The sequence below is a fragment of the Exophiala viscosa genome (genome assembly GCF_022695815.1).
Source record: "Exophiala viscosa unplaced genomic scaffold EDD37scaffold_2, whole genome shotgun sequence".
NCBI lineage: Eukaryota > Fungi > Ascomycota > Eurotiomycetes > Chaetothyriales > Herpotrichiellaceae > Exophiala > Exophiala viscosa.
In genome coordinates, this window is record NW_026944354.1 from 940,881 (window position 1) to 963,029 (window position 22,149).

A 22,149-nucleotide genomic window follows, 5' to 3' on the forward strand; every position below is an offset into this window, starting at 1 on the left:
CCTCGGCTAGGCACTATCATTGCACACTGGGCCCAGGTACTGTAAGAGCGGCTGGCGCCGCGCAGACCGCCGGGAAATTTTTGACGTTCAATATTTGAAGTGGGCGAAAATTGCCAATAAATCGACGTTGAAAAATGTCTTCGATTCAGCCCGTAAGCTGCCTCATTGCTCGTATACTTGCAATATCAACTAACATCTGTTAGGCGTGGCACAATTGGTCGTATGTCCTCCATTCTTCGAAACACTGTGTCATAACAGTATTCTAATGACAATCAGAGCGCGTGTAAATAACCCCGAAGTCCTCTATGTATACATCCACTAATGGTCATGTAGGAGACTTTTAAAAAAATCATCTCAAGGTCCGAATACCATCTCTGGTGCTATCATACTATATTGACACCTCTATTAGGTTGAGAGTTGTATGTGGAACTCTGTGCGCATCGAAATTCGAAACTAATGGAATCTTAGCGAGCCTCGTGAGTACTATAAATTATAAATTGAAATTCATACTAACAGGTGAAGTCCGCGGGCGACAATATCGCTTTTCTTTTTTGTCCCTTTTTTTTATGAAGCCTTGGATCATCCTGGGTCAAAAATAGTCCTGGTTACCTAGTACAAGTGATAGTGAGATAGCACGGGAATAGCGGCACAACCTATATAGCCCCTAAATATCGGCCACTTAACTAGATCTAAGTCTCGTATACGGCAGGATATGCACACCAGGGTTTTTCGCCTAGCGAAGTAGCCCTGGCTTGATATATACCAGTCATGGGCGTGTCGATACTCAAGTCCACCACGGCCTACTGGGATACTGCCGAAGCGTACCAACAAGAATGTTCCGACCTCTCAGGCGAGAAGTTCATGCAGGTCACGAATCTGTTGCTGGAATGCCCAAATCTGAACTCAACCCATCTCTTCCGTGCAGATATACTACATGACAGTGCACAAATTTTGAAGACCGTTGCCGAGAAGGAACAGCAATGTGACTACCTCAACGGAAACAAGAATGACTATCACGATGATGCTTCCGCCGACCAAGTTGTCGCCGTCGATGCGCCACAAGTGGAAGGTGCAACGCTCGTGCGAAGAGTTTTGAGGAGACTCATACCTCGCAAACCACAACTCGACCGCCCTCTGGAGCAATGGTGTTATATCTACGAGATGCAGGAAAGTCCAGGAGTGAAGTCTGGCTATGTGGTCGTCTACGTGCCAGATGTCAAGGACGAGGCTGATATGCCGTGGTATCATCCGCCAGTCAAGGCTCTGGCATATCTCTACGAACAAGCCGAAGGCCACACAACATTTTCCACGCATTTTCTTCCTTTCGACCAGACCACCAATGTTGTCCCGGAGAGACTCCATCGCACATTCATTTCACTGCTTCAGACATTTCTCAGGCTGGCCAAGGGTCCCGGTCCTGAGGAGCAGCTTCACGACACAAACAAGAATGACATGGCAATTGCAACTGGCATGTCCATGGCGCCCTCAGTACTCAAGGATACCATCCTCCCTCAACATATCGTCCAGAACACCTACACCCGATTAAAGCAACAGTACGCCCAAAATCTGATATCGCGCTGGGCCGAAAAGACCGAACCATCCAAGCACGTCTTCGAAGACCTATCAATCGCAGCATTCGTCATTGAACTCTGGAAGCAAATGTACACAACGGACAATTTCCCAGGCTTCGTCGACATTGCCTGTGGCAACGGCGTACTGAGCTACATACTGATCAAGGAAGGCTATCACGGCCGCGGGTTTGACGCTCGCCGACGCAAAACTTGGGAAGTCCTCGAAATGGACCCGTACTTGGACGAAATGATCTGTGTTCCACAACCATTTCTTGATGCTGCACCATCGGACAGCGACGGTGTCATTCCTGGAGCTCGCATACACAGCGGCTTCTTCAAGCCGGGCACGTTCGTCATTTCGAACCACGCAGATGAGCTCACGCCGTGGACACCCATTCTCGCGGCACTGGCATGTCCACAAAATCCACTCCCTTTCCTCGCCATACCATGTTGCTCGCACGCACTCAGTGGCGCTAAGCATCGCTACTCACCGAAGGACATCCGCAACACCAGCATCAACGACAAGGAAGGGCAGCCGGCGTCGGGCGATCTAAAAGCTCTGCGAGCCGCAAAGGTCAAGGCTGCAAATCACGCGGACGACAAATCCATGTATGCGTGCTTGACCAGGAAAGTCGTCGCCATCGCAGAGGACATTGGCTTCGACGTCGAATTGACTTTGATGCGCATTCCTAGCACAAGAAATATTGGTGTCATGGGCAACAGAAAGAGAGCCGCGGCCGCCTCCAGAGGTGCCGATCTGAACAGCCAGCTTGAAGGACTGTCGGTCAATGACAGCGACATGATCGAGAAGGTACATGACCTCGTAGCCCGCGAGTGCGCAATATCAGGTGGCCTGCCAGAAGCGGCCAAAACCTGGATCGAAAGGGCACAAAAGCTGCAGACGGGAAGCGGAAGAGGCAAAGTCAACTTAGGCGCCAAACCCGAACACGATTGAATTGACAAGGGCTATGGACTTCCACTTCTCGATAGACTTCGTGAACCAGGATTACTCGTCGCATCATCCTCCACATTCGGCAGCGCGACGTTGAACAGCGACTCCGCCCACTCGGCAAATGTGTCGATGTCCCAAACCGCATTCTCTGGACCTTTGCCTTTCCTTGAGATCGGACTCGCGCCGTTCATCTTACCGTTACTACCTAGTCGAGTTACATACCCGTCAAAGAACGTTTCATATATCTGGATGACCTGATCTTCAACTGCAGCAACCAGCGTCTCGCGAGTTCGCTGGTCATCCAAATACTGTTCGAGCTTTGCGCGGAGGATCGGGATCTCGGCCTCCACCTTCTTGCGTGTAGCTGACACGCCGTTCTCGAGCGTATTATTTTTGACGCTCGCTTTCTCCACATCTTTGGGCAGGTCCTTGGTCATCTGACTGGCAAAGCCTGCGGTAAAGTCGTTGATGACCGTCCTCAATCGTCCATCAAGTTCGACTTTGGCGTCCAGCATATTCTCGACAACCCGTGGGAGAAGACCGCCGCTGCTGAAAAGCTTCATCCAGCTTCTGGGGTTGAACAGGCCGCCACGCTCGCGCAATTCGTAGAATGTACTGGCTACGCCTGAGAAGTCGAACGACACGTCGGGCGTCACGTATTCGATGTCAAAAGCCACAATCTGCGACTTGAGTAGGAGCAGGTGTCGGAGGAGGAATAGCTGGCCATCCGCCGGGGATGATTTGGACGAGATCTGGTTGGATGCATTGTGCAAGGATACTGTGGTCATATGGACGATTTGATGGGCCAGATCGTCGAACACCGAGGAGTTGACGAGCCTATAGATCCGGTGGAGGAGACGAATAGCCTTAGAAAGGGTCGGATAGCAGTTCTGCAGCTCGATACGACGAGATGCCAGTGTCCAGGAAAACGAACCCTCCTCGCCAGAATCCTCGTCCACAATCTCTGGGGACTTTAGGAGTGGTGTAAGTGGTTCGCGGTTCGCTTTTCTGCGCCCTGACAATGGTGTGCTAGCTGTTGGAGGTTGAGACGTCAGTCTGGGATAGTCGAGGTCTTCAGGTTTCGGCCTGAATAGTTCAATATCATCCCGTAGGATTGCTTGTGCCCGGAACACGAGTCGTGTCTGCGCATCTTCGAGGGCTGGCTGGATTAAAGCGGAGAAATCGAGCTGATTCAGGTCCGCAGGCCCGTCTTCATCCTCATCATGCAGATATCTAGTCTGCAAGAGCGTGACGAGCGAGCATAGCTTCGACAGCTTGTTCTCACGGAGGATTCGTGGTCGGAGGTGATCGTACAGGGGCTCACAGATGGACTCGAGGAAGTCGTAGAGACCACGATAGCCATGAAACCATTCTGCCCATAGCTCAAATTCATCCAAACACACGCCCCGAACATAGCTGATGCTGGATCGTGCGAACTGAACGAGGTCTTTCGAGCTCGGAGTCTGTGCAATCTCAGCCAACCGCTTTTGAACGATAGGCAAAATCAGCCTGGCTCGACACGCTGCAAAGCTGGAGTGCAATTCGTTCATCAAACTCTGATATTCGCCTTCCGCGCCCGGTTCAGCGTCAGCAGGAGGATTCGCTCGTTTATGGATCTCGAGACCCAACTCCTTCATTTCGGCTGCGCCCACACGGAACTTTGCGTACAGAAGCGCAGACATGGTGGTGTCATTGAGCTGCTTGGCTGCAATCCTGCCTGCAACCTCCGTCGTCGTCTCCTTGACTCCGCCCATGAAGGTGTTGCGCACCAGCGTCAATGCTCTGGTGAGCAGGAGTCTGTAGCGCGACCGGTATGTTTCAGCCTCTTTCTGGTCGGTGTGCGTCTGCATGTAGTCGATACACTCATCCAGCGTGATCAACATGTCCGAGAAATCCGTGCTCCTGACAAAGGCACCCGCCCCCGGCGCGTTAAGGCGCCTAGTGATTCTTTCCAATGGCTCATAATAGCGCAGGTTGTCGGCGATATCGTTGGCAATGGTGTCATTCTTGCGCTGGTCCTCGAGGATGTTGGCGGATTGTTTCTGGAACGCCCTCGTTTGGAGGTCAATGGCTTTGAAGGAGGCCGAGATTTCGGACAGTTCTTCGAGAGTTGCAGCGGTGTCTGCTAGGAGGGTGTCCAGATGGCTGTGCGCAGCGTCGAGCTGATCAAGGTATTGTCTATAATTGTTTAGCGAGGCAGATCAGACGCAGGAGAGTCGGTCATACTGATACTCGTCTAGACTGGCATCCAGCAAGACCTCGTCTATGTCCCCAGCCAATTTCAACACGTCCAATTCTGTTTCTGCATTGCGAAGTTGTGCTAAGGTGGCATCTTCATTGGTTTCGACATTGTCTGTTGCGGACATGGCTCCGGACAGCCGTGTCGTCCTGCTCGCTTCTAGTTCGGTCAAGGTCCGGTTATGAGAATACTAGAAGTCGCATCGTACGTGTAGTCGTGACCTGGAGACCTCCAGCTGAATGCATAGTTCGACGAATACCGGAGCGTCGAATGTCAAAAAGTCCAATTAGGAAAGGTACAACATGCGGGCTGCAGCGGGCGTTCGGGTTAAGTGCAACACCGACATGACGTTCATGATTCCTGAACGACCAGTAAAAATGTCAATGCTCTTCCTGCGGAATAGTAAGGTATATGGCCCTTGAAGCCCGATCGATATCCTAGGTGAATGGGCATGTTGCTGGCATCGTGATTGGCATCGACAGCATGGCTTCAAGCAAGTTGACTACTCGCACTGTACGCGGATTGACGCAGACATCACGACCTGGGACCATCCGCGCACACGGTCGTATGCACCTGCTTAGCGTTCGACCATACTCAGCAAAGACCTCCAACTCTCATCAGGCATGGAAGAGACCATCGACCGCCATCCTGGCTGCCGCGGCCACACTTGTCGTGGTTTACGGCGCCACGCAGTCCAACAGGGTAGAGGCCGAAGCCCCGCCGACCGACCCCCAACAACTCACATTTGAGAAGTCGAAAAAGAGAAAGGGTGCATCAAAAGAAGAGATCCGGGACTTAATCAGCTCGCAACATCTGCAAGTCAAGCGAAGCTGGGAGAACCCGGGGGTGTATGCTTGGGGTTCAAATACTGGAAAAGTCGCGGCACCAGACTCGAACGAGACCTACATCAAGACTCCGCGTAGGATCCCCTACTTTGACGATGTTTTACTCCGAGATCTCAAGCTCGACAGGACTTTTGGCGCAGCAGTCCTGGAGAATGGAGATCTGGTTCAATGGGGCAAGGCATACTCGGAAGATGTGGTGCAACCTACTGTCACACTGAAGGGCAAAGACCTCAAGTCTATCGTCACATCAAGAGATCGGATCATAGGGCTCAGCAAAGATGGCACAGTATATTCAATTCCAGTATCAAGATCAGACCAAGAAAGCGGCCTCAAGCTGACTGAGAGCTCCTGGGTACCATTCTCGAGCCCGACGGCCAATATCAGCTACAGAAAACTGTCGCCGAAAGGACTGGGGACGTTGGAGAAAGTCACGGCCATCAGTGGCGGGCTGGAGCATGTCCTGCTGCTCACCAATTCTGGAAGGGTGTTCTCTGCTGCTTCTGGTTCCGAAGACTTTCCAAGCCGCGGTCAGTTGGGAGTTCCAGGGGTGACATGGTTCACACGGCCTGAAGGCCCATACGACATGTGTCATGAGATTACCAATCTCAGAGGCTTCGAGATTCAGAAGCTAGCCTCTGGCGATACGCATTCGCTCGTACTCGATAAAGAGGGCCGGGTGTTTGCATTCGGCGACAATTCAAACGGCCAGCTTGGCCTCGATCATAATTCTGAGTCTCCATACGTGGATAGCCCGTCTTTGTTACCGATCACCAAGTATTACCAGGGTACAAACCAGCAGGCCAAAGTCACTGGCATATCGGCGGGTGGTCAGAACAGCTTCTACAGCATCGACGCCACTCGCATCCTGGGTCCTTCAGAAGATCCAGCCGAAGTCAGAACTCTAGGTCGCACCAGCGCAGACATATGGGCTTGCGGTCGAGGTATTCAGGGTACTCTAGGTAATGGAAGATGGACTCATATCCAAAATGGGTTAACGAAGATTCCCTCACTGAGTGGTCTCTTCGAGTACGACGAAAAGAAGAAGGTGGTCATTCCCATCAGGATGGCCCAGATGTCGGTTGGCTCGACGCACGTCTCCGCTGTGATGGACAATGTCACATACCTTGACGCCAGCGAGAAAAGTTCTGAGAACGACACCAACTGGGGCGCCGATGTGGTCTGGTGGGGTGGCAACGAATACTATCAGCTTGGAACGGGAAAGAGAAACAATGTCAACACACCACAGTATATTCGGCCACTTGATATGGCGGCTGAGATCGAGGTCGGCAGGAAAGAGGAGCACAGATTCCACTTGACACCCCAGCATACGGTCAACGTAAAGGGGCGGAAGGTCAAGATGGAGCAGCGTGTCGAATGTGGCAGGAACGTCACTGCGGTTTACTCTGCTGTGTGATTTACCTACTGAATCAGTCTTGCGGTCTTATTCGTTACTGCTGGCTTCAGGAATGCAAGACAACTCTGGATCAAGGGGCCTGGGAGTGGCTATTTGGAATCTGGGACTGTCTTGAACGTTGATATTCCCAGACTCAAGCGAACTCCGGGTGGGAGTTGAAACTCTGTGACTGCCCGGAACGTGGATGTTCCCAGCATGTGTTCAATACGATTTCGCTTCGGCACTTCACTACCACTGTCCTCTGCTCCACGATTTGAGGTTGGCGAGCCTGTTCACAGGAAAAGTGGCACCGCCTGACAGGAAGTACAATGACAGATTCGAACTTAAGCAGCTTCACAGCAGCGGTTGCCTCAACAGCAGACAGAAGCGCTATACGATAGAGGTGACGACCTGTACCCCTGTTAGGAGCAAAAGCTATATTGTTGTATGCAATAGAGTCCGGACTGACGAGAAGGAACAATATCTATTTGATGGTGAGGAGGAACAGCAGTCAAACAGTGCCACTTTTCCTGGAAACAGGCTCGCCGCATACGAGGTATGGTCTTCGACTCAAGTGTGTTTCATGAGCTTCCAGGCAGGCGTTCCAATTTTGGGCGGAATGGGCGAAGCACCTGAAGTAAGGGAAAGAGGTTGAGGCTGGATCGGGTTGGACATGAACATTTTCTATTTCTTGTATTATCATACCAGGCTGAAGTGTATGATGACATTACCATCTCCCATCACCATCTAAGCCGAGCGCAATACAATGCTGACGGTGTACTCCATCATGGCAATACCATCCCCAATATCGTAATCTCTCATCTCGTCCAAGGCATGTTAAACGTCACATGCTATGGCCGCCCAATTTCGACTCCAAACGCCTTGCTCTTTTTCAGTGAAACACTGCTTTCTAATGTACCATGACCTCTGGCTGAGCTTCGGTCTTTTGTTCACCACTTGTCGCTGTGGTGGAAGTGGCGGGCTTCTCATCGGCTTCGGCCATTTCGGTATCCTCACCCTCGGCGGCCTCCTCATCTTCTTCATCCTCGTCGCTCTCGCTGCTCTCTTCCTCAAGGTCTTCGCTACCGGCCTCGCTTTCTTCGTCCTCTTCTTTCTCCTGCTTGGCTACCACGGGTTCTTGTTTGCCACTAACAGGCGCCTTTTTGGCAGCAGCGTCTGTGTCCTCAAGCTCCTTTTCCAACGCTGCTTGCATGTCGGCCTCCTCTGCGCCGTAGGCTGTGCCATCGTCGTCCAGGGTATCGGCTTCGGGTTGATCAGGCGGATACTCGGCAGGAGCAGACTCTTCCGAATCCCTAAGACGAAAATATGTTAGCACAGCTTGTTGATCACTCGTGGTAAAACTCAACGTACCACTTGATGGCAAATCTGGTCACTCTAGGCTTCTCTGCCAGGATGTTGCGTCGAACACGTTCGATGATGGGTTTTGACGGAGGGTCATTTTGCAACTCTTCACTGTCGTATTCGTTGTTGACGTAGTAGCCCACGCGCACAAACTCTCGACCATCGTACGAGCAAGTCAGGAGGATGACGGTGACTCCGATGATTTCGGAAGATGGTAGACGCGAGAGTTTCGGGGGATCAGCTTCGAATATGAACTTATTCACTCCTATGGGAATTGGTCCAACAAGCAATGAGTCCAGTTCTTGATCGTGTTCTGCAGACGTGGCAGAACCGACATAGGTCAATTTCCACTCTAAATCTGTGAAATGGTCAGTCGCGCACAATTGAGCCATGGTCGTAGGCCGCACCCTCTCGTAGTTGTTCGAGACATTCAAATGTGATTTCGAATTCGTAGGGAGCAGTGAACGGGGCAGGGTTGTTGAGAATCTTGACGCCGAGCAGCGACACGACCGACATGATTGCAACGAGGGCAGCTGATGTCTTGAGAGGCTAGAAATGGATGAGGATGTCGCGAGACTCTTGATAGACGCTTGATGCTTGATACACAGGATATTGCAGTCGGAGCGGTGACCAAAGGATGTGCCTGAGATGTTGCTGGTGATTGATGTTAGGAAAAAGTCGCGGTGTTTTAAGCAGCGCGCAGACATATCGCGTCAGTCTGCGCACCGCGACCGCGGCACTTCACGGTGGGCAGGACCAGTCGTTGCAGCCCACTAGGCAGCCACTAGGCTAGGGAAGCCTAGCCAGTGCAGGCTCACGTGCCCAGAGTAACTTGGCGAGGTGTGAATTCCTCCCTGTCGTTTACAAGGACTTACCACTGGCATCTGTTTATCTGCAAATGACTTCACAATCCCATAACAACAACTTTTGAAGGTATTGCGGCGCTTCTTCTTTGTCTAATTCCAGTGCTCGAAAGGTGATGAGACTTATGTTCGAGCGCGCTGCATAATCTTCCACGGGTGCTATCTTGGTCAGTCTCTTCAGAAAGCCATTCTTCCACCGGGACCTTACACTGACTGCGCCAGACACTTCTTTTCTTTTCAGTCTTCTAATTCTTACTGTTTGTTGAACATCAAACGCGGCCGAGATGGCAAGCTCAGATCAGGAGGCTATGTCTCAATCTGCCATGGCAGCGCAGTCTGCTCAATTTGAGACCGGCGACGCTGCTGCGGCTATGACAGAAAACTCAGTTGCACAACCATTTTCTCCATCAGAACAGATTCCTGTCGATAACCTGCGTGATACAATACTATCTCCGACACAGTCTGCTCTCCATCCTCTTCCTGCAAAACTCATCGATGAGTCATCTGCACCAACTCCAACACCAAACATGGCGCAGTCTTTCACACCCGTTCCTTCGCAACCGCAACGACAGCCCCGCATCGTAGGCGGCTTCGAAGTTGATGATGATCCAGATGAGGAGGACGTGGCCCAGGACGAAAAAGATGACGCAGATGTTTATGATCCGTCTATCGGCCTGGATTTTGATATCCCAACACCTGCCCCTGCAAATGCCCTTGATAGAACTTCCCAGTCACCAGAACAAGAAAATGGAATCACTCCTGCTCCTGTCCAGGCAACTGGTAGTCTTGCTGACATTTCTTCTTCCACTGTTCCTACTGGCGGTGATGCGACGCGTGCTGCAACTGCTACACCAGCTCAAACTGCTCCCGCCACTCCAGCTCAGCTTTCTCCTCCCCGTTCTCATGTGAATGGCTTTGTCAATGCAGGCTTACCCAAGTCTCGCCTAGCTCATGATGTGATTGGTATTTTGGAGGATCGCATCAAAGATGACCCTCGTGGAGACACGGCTGCTTATCTCGAGCTGATTGATGAACTCAAGAGTCGAAACAAACAAGACGATGTACGACGGGTGTATGAGCAGTACTTGACAGTATTCCCATTCGATGTATGTATTGCTCGCGCCCAGCATATTCGATTTATGACTAACGACTGTCCAGGCTGAGCAGTGGTGCGCTTACGTGAAGTGGGAGGAGGAACATGATCGGTTACGCGCAATGGAAACACTTTTCAACCGATCACTTCTCGAAGTGCTTGACGTACAGCTGTGGACATTATACATCAACTACATACGACGTCGTAACAACATGCACTCGGGAGATATTGCCAGATCATACAACATCATCAACGAGTCATTCAGTTTCGCCCTAAAAACGATCGGTATGGACAAGGACTCCGGCAGTCTGTGGCAAGACTACATCAACTTTCTGAAGAGTGGTCCCGGCACGATTGGTGGGACTGGTTGGCAAGATGCCGGTAAAGTCGATACCCTGCGAGAAGCATATCAGAAGGCTATCGCTGTTCCTACTGCTGCGACCACGATTCTCTGGAAAGAGTACGATGCATTCGAGACGGGTCTTAGCAAGATCAACGGTCGAAAATATCTTCAAGAGAAATCACCAATATATATGACAGCACGGACAGCATACACGCAATTGCAGAATCTGACCAGAGGCTTGCAACGAACATCAAGACCGCAACTGCCGCCGGCGTCTGGATACGAAGGCTACGATGGCTACTTGCACCAAGTCGCACTATGGAAGCAATGGATCGAATGGGAAAAGGAGGATAATCTGGTTATTAAAGACGAAGATTTGGCACTGTACCGGAACCGGATACTGTTCACGTACAAGCAAGCGCTTATGGCATTGCAATTCTGGCCGGAGATGTGGTATGACGCTGTTGAATTCTGCTTTGCAAACGGCCTTGACAGTGAAGGTGTCAAATTGCTGGATCAAGGCATCACGTCCAACCCTGAATCACCACTTCTGGCGTTCAGACTTGCCGATCGTACCGAGGCCTCTACACAGAATGATGAAGCAGCTGATCCCGGAGCCAAGGACCGCATGAAGAAGATTCGCGAACCCTACGACAAGGTCCTGGATTCACTGTACGACCTGATCAAGAGGGTGAACGCTCGCGAAACTCTGGAAATCCAGAAAGTTGAGGTTGCAGCAGCCAGCAATGGCGAGGGCGATGGCGGTGAAGACGAGATCAATGCTGCCAACATCACAGCAAAGAAGGCCGTGATTGACAGCCAAATCGAGGTCATCCGAAAAAGTGCTCAGGCGCAAACCGAGATGCTGAGTCGGATGATTTCACATGTCTGGATTGCTTTGATGCGCGCAACTCGACGAGTCCAAGGAAAGGGCATGCCCGGTGAAAGAGGCCCGAGTGGCTTCCGCATCGTCTTCGGCGAGGCTCGTAAACGCGGCAAGCTCACAAGTGAATTTTACGTGGAGTCTGCTCGGATTGAGTGGCAATGTTATCGAGATCCTGCAGGAACCAAGATCTTGGACCGTGGCATGAAACTCTTCCCCGAAGACGACTATCTTCCTCTACAGTACATTAAGCATCTTTTCGAGATCAACGACGTTACAAATGCACGAGCAGTGTTTGAGACAACCGTCAAGCGGCTGCTGGCTCACGATGACGCGGAACATATTGCAAAGGCGAAGCCGTTATTTGCCTATCTGCACGACTACGAGTCAAAATACGGCGAACTGGCCCAGGTGCAATCGCTTGAGGAGAGGATGAGAAAAAACTTCCCTGAGGATCCCAGTCTCAAGTTGTTCTCCACTCGATACAGCACTCCGACATTTGACACAATAAGCGCACACCCTGTTATATCACCATCTCAGATGCAGGCTACTCAGAACCGTGTACTACCATCTGTCGAAGTACCAGAAATGGTCAATTCTCCAATCCAGAAAGTTATTGACTCTATTACCACCAATTCCCCCAAACGACCTTTCCCGGACGATTTCGAGGATGGAGGACCGCGCAAGCTTGCCCGGGGTGAGTCGCCATTGAAAGGCGCAGCAGGCCGTCGTGTGAATCAACAGCAGCAACAACGCCTCCCACCTCCTCCTCCAGGGATGGCAAACTTTCCCGTGCCTCCTCCGTTTCCTCCTCAAATCACATACCTGCTCAGCATTTTACCTAAAGCCTCAAACTATGTGGACGCCAGACTTGATGCCGCGAAGATGGTAGAGTTAATCCGGGACGTACATTTGCCGCCACCGCAATCAGTTGCTCAACATCCACCACCTGCAGCCCCAGTCCCTGGATCTGGTTGGCCGCCGTATGCGCAACAGCCCCCAGCGCCAATGTCCCAGCAAGGCTACATACCGCCACCCGGGGTTACACAAGCACAATACGGAGGGGGTAAGTATCATCATTATTCTGCAGACTTCCTCATACTGACAGCATGATAGCACCTTTCCGTTATGCTTGATTCATGGGCATTACCAGCGATCCGTTAATTTGTTCATCGGGTAGGGTCGGCCACGGACTTGATGTACAACATATCAGCAAGCAAGCATTGCAGGGTGCGAAGGGTTCCTATAATCATACTGGATGGGTGGCTTTAGTACCTAGGTATTCGTCGGAGGAAAAGGAAGAGAGCATGCAGTCTACCTTATGATACAGCCTCAAAACGCTGTATGCGTTGGCAAACTTGGGCCGAACGTTGAGATACCACAAAATACATTCACACCTGGTCCTACAACCTGTTCTTGCGTGCATTCATCCTCCAGATTGCTTCCATCCGTGAACACTGACCAGAACGCTAGGTCTGGAACTCGTCCACATTCCATGCATGCTCGTACCCTTATTTGCGTGGTGTTTCTGAGCCAAAGGACGAAGCCCAGCACCCAATCGGGGACGTGCCCGGGTGTCGCCACGGCCAGCAACCGAAACTCTGAAATCCCAGAAATTCTGCTCTTCCCCGCCGCGTTTTCAACCTCCTTCTTTCTCACCGCCAGCGCCTCTCCCCGGTTTTGGCCTGGAGAGTATGCTGCAAACAACCTCAATTGATATCAGGATAGCTTCTGTGACGGTTGGATACGTAGACCTGCCTTTGTCGATGGTCTACCGTGCTCCATTGGAGGTCTGACGCGTTGTAGACGGCGAGGAGCGGTTCAGCCTGACGGGTAGCAACACCTCGTCCAGAGTGGTGGTATGAAGTCCGACTGCGACATCGTGTCAGTCAGTTCGACTAACCTTCCTGTGTGGCAGACTCGGGGTTGGCACTTTTCGACAGCCAGATTGAATTGGCAGCCTTGTTGTTGTGCTCCGGGCACATCGTCGACTTCATCTCCATTGAGGTATTGATAGAGCGGGCGGACGTCAATTCCAAGGTCAGTAGGATTTGCGCATGGAATTCTTCATCTCCCTGCATCGTGAACATCAGATACACCTCGCTGCCGCCATCTCTACATCTCATCTCCTTGTGTTGAAACATTGGAACTTGGTTTCACGTCCACCTCTTTGAAAGCCCTCCACTGCCCTCAATTGACCTCACTTCTTGTTCACCTCACCTCACAAAGCCTTTTCCCTTCACCTGAGATACTGCCTCACCCTCAACAACAAACACTGCATGTGCTTGCATGTGCTCCTTCCTGCTCCTTGGCAAACGCCTATAAGTACCTGCCTCTTCTCCCTCTTTTCCTCCTTCCTTTCTTCCTATCACCCACACAACCTTCGATCGTTCTTCCTTCCTTCGTCAACTCCATCCTGAATCCAATCCTTCAGCAGAAATAGCAACAACACCTTCGCTCCACGATCCAAGGGTCTCACGGTACTTTTCCCTGCGTCCCAATTGCATTGCCTCAATTCCACCTTCAGTCAATTGGCACCGTCAATCTCCCAACATTAGCAGTCCATCTTCCATATCTTCCCACAATACCATCTTCGTCAGACTGAGCATCCATTCTTTCCCCCTTCCAAAAGACAGATTGTAGCACAGTCTTCTTCTCACATCAGCTTCTCTACACTTTTCACCAGATACACTGACACCTCAATCAACAGACTTCCCCAAAACCATGTCGCAAGCTCCTCGACGACGCGGTGCTGGTCGCGCGGCTAGAGGCCCAGCTTCCAGTGAAACCAGCTCCCGTCGGGGTGACCGTCTTCAAGTCCCTCCAGGAGGCTTTGATGGTCCTGCCAGTCGAGGCTCAGCATCAGCATCCCATGGCCGTCAACCTTCCAATGCTCCATCTGTTGGCTCTACCTCACCGTCTGCTCCCCAAGGAAGCTTCGCTCCCTCAGCAGGCACAGCGGCTAGCCCTCGGTCAAGCTCCGCAGGCCAGACTGCGCCACCACAGCAAGCTCAAGCGCCGATCGTTCAAGGTGACCCTGCAAGAGAGTCACAACCCAGATACACCGATGCGTTGCGCAACATTGACTTGCCACCATCATTCTACAACATCGATCAGCTGGTGAGTCATTTGGTCTTCACCCTACCACATTGCCGCCATCGGCTTCTTTGCACATTGAATGCTGCTCTGGTTGAATATGACACAACTCATACCTGCCCACACTGCACTCACCTCCATTCCCAATCTTCTTCCCAATCCTGTGCACCGAATTCCTCCAGCATCATTCCACTTCCTGCCACTCTTTCACCATCTGTACTTGCAAGATGTCTCAGCATCACATTCCAGCAACGTGGCAGACGTTTCAAAGCGCTCCATGTCTTGCTGTACACCTCAGCACCTTCACAATGTCCTCATGGTCACTGCTGCCTTGCTGGCCTATAAGTAGGCCATGTTCTCCCCCTTTGTCGCTGGCTGTCATGAAGCATCAGTCCCATACATCCTCATACCTTCCCAATTACAATCATGGAATCCTCCACTAGTCGTTCCTCAATCCCGTACTTTCGCAACATTGTCGGACCAGGCACTGATGGTTCGCAGTACTCTCTTCCAACACAGTTCGCCAAACGCCCAGGCTTCAATACGACTGGCAAGGCAGTCCAAGTCTCTGTCAACTCCTACCAAGTTACCCAATACCCCACTGCCAAAGTCTACCAATACGATGTTGTCATTGGCAATGGTGATGAGAAGCGGGTCGTGCAACGCAAGGTCTGGGCTTCTCAAGCGCGCAAGAAGGCTACTGGACCACCCATAATCTACGATGGGAACCGCCTTGCTTGGTCCCTTACCGATCACAATGAGATTCGGCTTATGGTCGACCTGGACCAGGAGGAAGGTCGCCAGTCACGCGATCCAGGCCGCAACACATTCCGTTTACACATCAAGAAGACCCGACCATTGGATATCTCTGTGGTGCAGGCATATCTCGATGGACGAATTCAGTTCAACATCGAGGTTGCAGGAGCAGTCAATTTCATGGATCATCTTCTGCGTGAAGGTCCATCCACATCGAACCAATTCCTCTCTATTCGCCGATCCATCTTCAAGCGGCAAGGTCAACGTGCCGACTTGGGTGGTGGTATCGAGGTCTGGCGTGGCGTTTACCAATCCATGCGTCTGGCTGAGGGTAAGAAGCTTGTGATCAATCTTGACGTTGCCAACACTTGTTTCTGGAAACCGAGCTCACTCATTGCCACAATCGTCACCAAGTTCAGATTGCGAGATCCCCAACAGATTGTGAGTGAGATGCGCCCAAGACAAGACAATGGCTCTCGAAAAGAGTCCGACACCCATACCACTGTCAGAAAAGCCATCAAGGGCATCATGGTCACTGCTCAGTACAAGGGTAACCCTATGGCAGACAAAGAGTGGAAGATTCACACTCTTTCCTTGAACAACGCTCATGAAGAGAAGTTGGATTGGAAAGATCCTCAGACAAAGAAGCCAACTGGCGAGCGAGTTTCCATCGCCCAATACTTCAAGCGCAAGTACAATATCGCTCTACAATTTCCAGAACTGCCCTTAGTCGAAATGACTAAGAAGGGAGTGATGTATCCCATGGAATTCCTGCAGATCATCAGTGGCACACGCTATGCTGCTAAATTGGATGAGACTCAGACCGCGAACATGATCAAGTTTGCCGTCTCCCCACCAGCACAGCGCCTTGCTGCCATCGACGAGGGCAAGAGTTGGCTCAACTGGGGTAGTGACCCGTATCTGAACAACTATGGTCTTCGTGTGAACCCTCAGCAGATCAAGACGAACGCTCGCATTCTCCCTGCCCCTGGCGTGAAATTCGGCAATAAGACTGAGCAACCTGGTACCAAAGGTCGCTGGGATCTACGAGGCAAAAAATTCCTGAATGGCAACCCTCAAGAACTCGTGGCCTGGGGAATTGGCGTCTTTACCGGCCGTGGCAGAGTACCTGACAAGAGCGCCATCGACAGATTCGCCCTTGACTTCGCTCGTGCGTATCGCGAGCATGGCGGTCAGGTCGCCAATCAACCTCCTACTATCGCCATGCTGCCCGCTGACGCCGGTAAAGCAGTTGAGGAATTGTACAACCAAACTGGAAATCAATTCAAGAGACGCCCACAGCTTATGATCTTCCTTCTCCAGGATCGCAACAGCTTCCACTACTTGCGCATCAAGAAATCTGCTGATTGCCGTTACGGTGTAGTCACTCAGTGCATGCAGCTCCAGCAAGTCATCAAAGGCAATGCTCAATACTACTCGAACGTCCTGATGAAGGTCAACGCAAAGCTAGGCGGCACCACTTCACAAGCGATTCCTCATGCTACCTCCGGATTCAAGGGCTTCACCGCTCCTACCATGATCATTGGCGCAGACGTTTCTCACGCATCGCCTGGCAGTCAACAGGCTTCGATGGCTGCAATCACTGTTTCTTTCGACAGATTCGGTGGTCGTTACGCTGCAGCGTGCCAGACCAACGGTTTCCGTGTCGAGATGGTCTCTGAAGCCAATTGGCGCAACATGCTTAAGCCTCTGGTCACTCAGTGGATGAGTACAGTCGGTGGTGGTTCTCTTCCTCAGCAGATCTACTACATTCGTGACGGCGTCTCCGAAGGTCAATTCGCTCATGTACTCAACCAGGAAGTGCCTCACATCAAGGCGATCATGGAGGCTTGTGCCGGCAAACCATGGGCTGGAAAGATCACTGTCGTCATTGCAGGCAAGCGTCACCATGTGCGTGCATTCCCTGGTAGAGATGCTGCGGACCAGAAAGGCAACCCCCTACCAGGCTGTATCATTGAGCGAGATGTCACAACTCCAAATGAGTTCGACTTCTACCTCTATGCGCATATTGCGCTTCAAGGAACATCTCGACCGACTCACTACTCGGTGATCTACGACGAGGCAAACCACAGTCCAAATGCGCTACCAAACATGCTGTACGAGCACTGCTATCAGTACATGCGGTCTACCACCTCAGTCTCTCTGCATCCAGCCGCCTACTATGCGCATTTGGCCTCCAATCGCGCAAAAGCACACGAAGATGTTCAGGCTACTGCCGGCCCACAAGCTGGTTCAGGGTTCAAGATGAACGCCCCAAGCCGTAGCTCAGAGCCTTCCGACTCCGAGGTGAAGTCCTTGTTGCCATTGTACAATGCACAGGGCATCGTCTTCGCCATGTGGTACATCTGATCACCAGCGGTCTCCCCCAATCCGGTTCAATTTGGCAAGCAACTCAAACACTTGGCCAAGAGCATGATTCAGCATTATTTTCTTTTCAGATGTACGAGCGTCATCAGCAACCAGCACCCTGCACAGATCGTTCGATGCCAACTTGATCAGCTGCGAAAAGTGCTAGTATGGAGGCTTTACAGCAGTTGAAGTCTCTGCTGAACAAAAGGCGAGGTCCTACAAAGCGGGCCATATCACAGTCATTGCATGGATTTTGTTATCAAAAAGGAAATTCCAAAAAAAATGTACAGTCCGGTTTGCAGGCTCCTTCCATGCTTCGGGTGGTTCAAGTGTAGCCTGCACGGTGATTGTCAACCATCCTACAGCAAGTGCTTTCAGCTGGCTGGATGGTATCTTTTAGTTTAGCTTGACCAAATGAAGTCACTTACCATGAAATGTGCGCTTTTCTTCTCTGTGACATCTATCCGTGACTTCCCTTTCGTCCTCTGGAGAATTGGCCTTGGAAGGTCCTGCCTTAGGTGGGTGGATGATCCCATGGCTGGTGTGGCCACTCAGTACTGCTGCTTGGATGTCTGTGCTTCTTGCGAAACGGACTTTTGAACCCCTGGCGATCGTGCGAATGTAAGCCGAGAGTTACACATGTCCCAGAAAGCGGCTGCTTTACGCTGCTCTGTTCATCCTGACAGCGGAGAAGAGTTGCGAAGCTCTTCGTCGCACTCTATCTGCTGGCTTGACACACTGCGTTGGCTGTATTGCAAAAATCACCTGACACCACGTGGGACGGAACAGTGTACGGATACATGGGATTGGGAAGCAACGACGGGACAGGCGGTACAGGGCCATGAGTCGCTGATGCACATGGCGCTATACCTAAAGCTTCAGGCTACGTTAAGTCTGAACTCTGAAAGACCTTTGTCCGAAGAGTGTTGCGCCCTAAGTGAATGACGACCTCTGATCTTGGGGGTGCTTGGCTGACGTCTAAATTCTCGACTTCGACGTCTTGGACCTCAGTGGACCTCCTTACATACTGCCGTGCCGGCGTTTTGTGTGCGAAGGTCTAGCACAATGAAATGGAAAGATTGCAGCAGGATCATCACTGGGTCATGAGCAGCATGGTATGCAGAAGGGTGGACCGACGGTAAGGAATTTGGCGATGTGAAGAGGCAGCTGCAGATGTTGAGCACACCGTATGCCATATGCTGCGGTGTCGAATGGCACAAGCCTGCTTTCCAGTTTGAACAGGGTATTGCTTCGTATGCTGGATCCTGGAGCCCAGAAGGATGACCCTAGCACGATTTCTAGCATGCCGACATGTTACGTGATTATGCAGGAAGCAGTCTGGTGAGAATCGAATACATGACACTTATCGGATGGCCGCTGAATGGTCCAGGTTGCAAGACATCAATTTGGATATTGCCAGCGTGACTGACACATCACGAAGTGGCAGGGTGCCTGATTCAGCCGGGTGGCATGAAACTGGCGCACAGCTACCTGCTGGTCACTTGGTCCTGGATGCGAGAGCTGCACGACTGACTTCTATGAGATCATCTTGTCCGTTAGCGAGCATACCGCGCGTCGTCAACGCTGCTTATGCCTGATGGCTATTCAAGGCCTTTGAAAAAGCGGCGAAGCACATGGAATGCCAGAATTCGTTGACAAGGCAAGCTGATGACAGGTTCTGCTCCTCGAAACCGACCTTGCGGACGATGGACTACAGCAAGATGTCAGGCCAACGGGCTTGTTCGTTGTGGATTTCCACTGTGGAAACACTGGATTCATCCCAGGCACTGTGGCAGGTGCTGATGATGAGCTCGCTAGCAACTGACATGGAGACATCCCATTCTCACCGGGCAGGAAAGAGCATGTTCGGACTTGCATTGATCAAGGGACTGCCTCTAGACAATTGCGCTTCCTAAGTGCCGCTGGATCTCTTCAGCGCTTCGACGTGGATCTTTTTAGAGTTGAACAAAACGCATCACATGCGGTCGCGAATGTAGGAGGACTCTCTGCCACACGACAGGACTACATGGGAGGCACTCAATACTCAGCGAGCCTGTCCCTTGGCACCGTCTGACAGGCTGTACATCGAAGACACGACAAAGTCAAGCTGGTTCACAACAGCAGAAGCCTCGATAGCAAGACAGAAGCACTGTACGGTAAAGCTGATGGCCTCCCCCATGCCAGAGCCCAACGCTATATCGTTGTGTGTGAAGGATCTCGAAATGAAAACAAGAATGGTATCAATTTGAATCTGACCAGCTACAGCAGTCAGACTGTGCCACCTTTTCTGGAAACAGGCTTGCTAAGTACCCAAAGGTCGGAGCCTGGCATTGCAAGTCGCAAAGGAGCACAGGCTGATTGTGTAGCAATCAAAGTACCATCTTGCACATGGGAAGACTGTTAGCTCAATTCCGCTTCACACGTCGATTCACCATCCCATCACCGCTTGGACAGGTACGATCGGTACATTCACTGTCGCATCCAGACGTCTCAAAAACCTCCCTCGCTTGCTCATCTTAGCCTCATCTTGCTTCCATCATCCTCAGTCCTACACACCTCTCATCACCCATCAGTACCCGCATAGAGTTAAGAACTTCAACACTCCCACACAACGCATCGGCGCTACTACTCATACCCGTTACGCACAACCTCGCTATGGCGCAGTCTGTCGCTTGCGGCGCAGCGGAAGTGCAGTCTCCCTCAGCACGTCCCCTCGGATTCCTCGATCTCGACAAAGATATCAGACTTCAGGTATATGACATTCTGGAGGGTCGTACCAAGCCTTACCGCTACCACACAACCTGCCGAGAAGACGACGACGTATGTTGGCAATGTCGCATCTGGAACGAGTTCGAGGTCGCAAAAAAGAATCTGCGCTTGACTTGCTGGACAAGCGCCGAAGAGTGGACACCAGCCTTCTTTCGCTCAACCACTATCTGTCTGAACAGTCGTCGTACTCCTCCAATGTTCAAAGATATGTTTTTGAATGACCAGGCCGATGATGCACTCAGACCGAGTGGTCGTGCAGTCAAGCTGAGCGATTCTGTAAAGGACTGGACCGACCCTACACACTGTACGCAGAAGCTCTTCCGATTGAGGGAGTCTGCAATCAAGAACCTTCGAAATATCGAATTTGCATGGTCGAGAAAAGACACCTTCCCTTCTGTTTCCGCAACTGACGACACACGCCGGACCGGATACAGGCTTGATGCAGAAAGACTCCATGAGTTCGGCGCCATAGTTCGACACCACACTCCAAAGCTACGGCTCGAAAAACTATCTATCCTGTATTGGCCTTGTGATCGTTACCTTTGGACCCCAAGGCCATACGATATCCTGGGGGTTAATGTGACGAGGCTGCAACTCATATCGGAAAAGCTCTACGTTGAACTTTTCGAGAGAAAATGGGCGCCCACCCAAAGGAAAGGTGGCTCGTCCTCACACTGTTTCGATGACTGTGCGATCAAGATCTATTACCGTTGGAAGAAGCCGACTCTGATTGCAGACTGTTCTGACACAGTGGATCCCTACTCACTTCCGGTGGAGGAGGATGCGGACGGCTACAGCTCTGGCGATTCCTTCTCGCTTTCCGATAGCGACGACAGTTCGGACGGTGACGCTGAATTGTCAGATTCAAACGAGGAGGACATGTCAGCCTGAACGCGATATAGATGAGCATCATTCGGACAACGACTCAGCACATGGTGTGCGCTGTCGGGTCAGTTGATAGAAAGACGCCGCAATGCCAGCCTCTCCGTGCGGCGAACAGCATCGCAATCGTGGAGGAATGGGCAGCAGTGCTGAGCTAGAGCAAATTGGCCTTGTTGGGGGCTTGAGAGTTTGAAGATGCACCGGTCGTTGATGTGGTGTGTTGCTGAAGTCTCGACAATCTTCCACGTTCTGCGTCAGGGCACAACGGCGTCATGCAGCGATGGCAAGAATGTTTGTATGATAACACCCCATGCTTTAGTTTAGCCTGACCTCTCTTCTCAAATCATCAAATAAATATGTACGCATCATTCGCTCCTTCGAGGCCATCATCTCAGAACAGTCTCGTGGACGCTACAGCCATTCTCCCCCGAGTCCGGCAGACACCAACACCACCTTACTGGTGTGCTCCTTGGGGGGGCATGACCTGGTAGTTGAGGGAACGATCGCCTGCTATTCCTCAGTTTGGGTTTGGATCAAGTCAAGTGGGTGACTGTCCTTGATATACTGCACGACACATGGAACACCTCTCTTGACGTTCCTAGATGTCTCAGTCTCATTGTACTGTCACGTGACGAGGCTGGAAACCCCTTGTTCGCACGTCTTATCCAAGGATCGCATTATACCTTTGTGCCAATTATGCAAAGCACCTCGGGTCAGGCATTTTAACCGCGT

The 22,149-nt window shown here is 51.5% G+C and overlaps 8 protein-coding genes across 8 annotated transcripts; 5 read left to right on the top strand and 3 right to left on the bottom strand.

Annotated features, from left to right (window-relative positions):
• Positions 1-768: 768 nt before the first annotated feature.
• EDD37DRAFT_605723 (uncharacterized protein) lies at positions 769-2,374 on the top strand (the record flags this gene model as incomplete). Its single annotated transcript, XM_062814831.1, has 2 exons — positions 769-2,320; positions 2,367-2,374. The coding sequence occupies 2 exons, from the start codon at positions 769-771 to the stop codon at positions 2,372-2,374; spliced, it is 1,560 nt and encodes a 519-aa protein (XP_062672780.1).
• A 157-nt stretch (positions 2,375-2,531) lies between these two features.
• Positions 2,532-5,048, bottom strand: EDD37DRAFT_237068 (Sec34-like family-domain-containing protein). The gene is made up of 2 exons (XM_062810559.1): positions 4,750-5,048; positions 2,532-4,701 (listed from the first exon to the last, which is right to left on the bottom strand). The coding sequence occupies exons 1-2, from the start codon at positions 4,887-4,889 to the stop codon at positions 2,538-2,540; spliced, it is 2,304 nt and encodes a 767-aa protein (XP_062672781.1). The 5' UTR covers positions 4,890-5,048; the 3' UTR covers positions 2,532-2,537.
• Positions 5,049-5,329: 281 nt separating this feature from the next.
• EDD37DRAFT_560887 (regulator of chromosome condensation 1/beta-lactamase-inhibitor protein II) lies at positions 5,330-7,021 on the top strand (the record flags this gene model as incomplete). The annotated part of the gene is made up of 1 exon (XM_062813859.1): positions 5,330-7,021. The coding sequence occupies one exon, from the start codon at positions 5,330-5,332 to the stop codon at positions 7,019-7,021; it is 1,692 nt and encodes a 563-aa protein (XP_062672782.1).
• A 660-nt stretch (positions 7,022-7,681) lies between these two features.
• Positions 7,682-9,195, bottom strand: EDD37DRAFT_620836 (histone chaperone asf1). Its single transcript, XM_062815964.1, has 3 exons — positions 8,770-9,195; positions 8,372-8,720; positions 7,682-8,313 (listed from the first exon to the last, which is right to left on the bottom strand). The coding sequence occupies exons 1-3, from the start codon at positions 8,876-8,878 to the stop codon at positions 7,911-7,913; spliced, it is 861 nt and encodes a 286-aa protein (XP_062672783.1). The 5' UTR covers positions 8,879-9,195; the 3' UTR covers positions 7,682-7,910.
• On the top strand, positions 9,196-12,953 carry EDD37DRAFT_620839 (uncharacterized protein). Its single transcript, XM_062815965.1, has 4 exons — positions 9,196-9,392; positions 9,448-10,331; positions 10,384-12,610; positions 12,661-12,953. The coding sequence occupies exons 2-4, from the start codon at positions 9,510-9,512 to the stop codon at positions 12,678-12,680; spliced, it is 3,069 nt and encodes a 1,022-aa protein (XP_062672784.1). The 5' UTR covers positions 9,196-9,392; positions 9,448-9,509; the 3' UTR covers positions 12,681-12,953.
• Positions 12,954-13,878: 925 nt separating this feature from the next.
• On the top strand, positions 13,879-17,889 carry EDD37DRAFT_237475 (aubergine). The gene is made up of 3 exons (XM_062810562.1): positions 13,879-14,024; positions 14,255-14,664; positions 15,142-17,889. Exons 2-3 carry the CDS (start codon positions 14,269-14,271, stop codon positions 17,764-17,766), a joined length of 3,021 nt encoding a protein of 1,006 aa, XP_062672785.1. The 5' UTR covers positions 13,879-14,024; positions 14,255-14,268; the 3' UTR covers positions 17,767-17,889.
• Positions 17,890-17,947: 58 nt separating this feature from the next.
• EDD37DRAFT_237485 (uncharacterized protein) lies at positions 17,948-18,754 on the bottom strand. Its single transcript, XM_062810563.1, has 3 exons — positions 18,431-18,754; positions 18,195-18,370; positions 17,948-18,125 (listed from the first exon to the last, which is right to left on the bottom strand). Exons 1-3 carry the CDS (start codon positions 18,607-18,609, stop codon positions 17,983-17,985), a joined length of 498 nt encoding a protein of 165 aa, XP_062672786.1. The 5' UTR covers positions 18,610-18,754; the 3' UTR covers positions 17,948-17,982.
• A 1,235-nt stretch (positions 18,755-19,989) lies between these two features.
• EDD37DRAFT_620846 (uncharacterized protein) lies at positions 19,990-21,780 on the top strand. Its single transcript, XM_062815966.1, has one exon. The coding sequence runs from the start codon at positions 20,422-20,424 to the stop codon at positions 21,424-21,426; it is 1,005 nt and encodes a 334-aa protein (XP_062672787.1). The 5' UTR covers positions 19,990-20,421; the 3' UTR covers positions 21,427-21,780.
• The last annotated feature ends 369 nt before the right edge of the window (positions 21,781-22,149 follow it).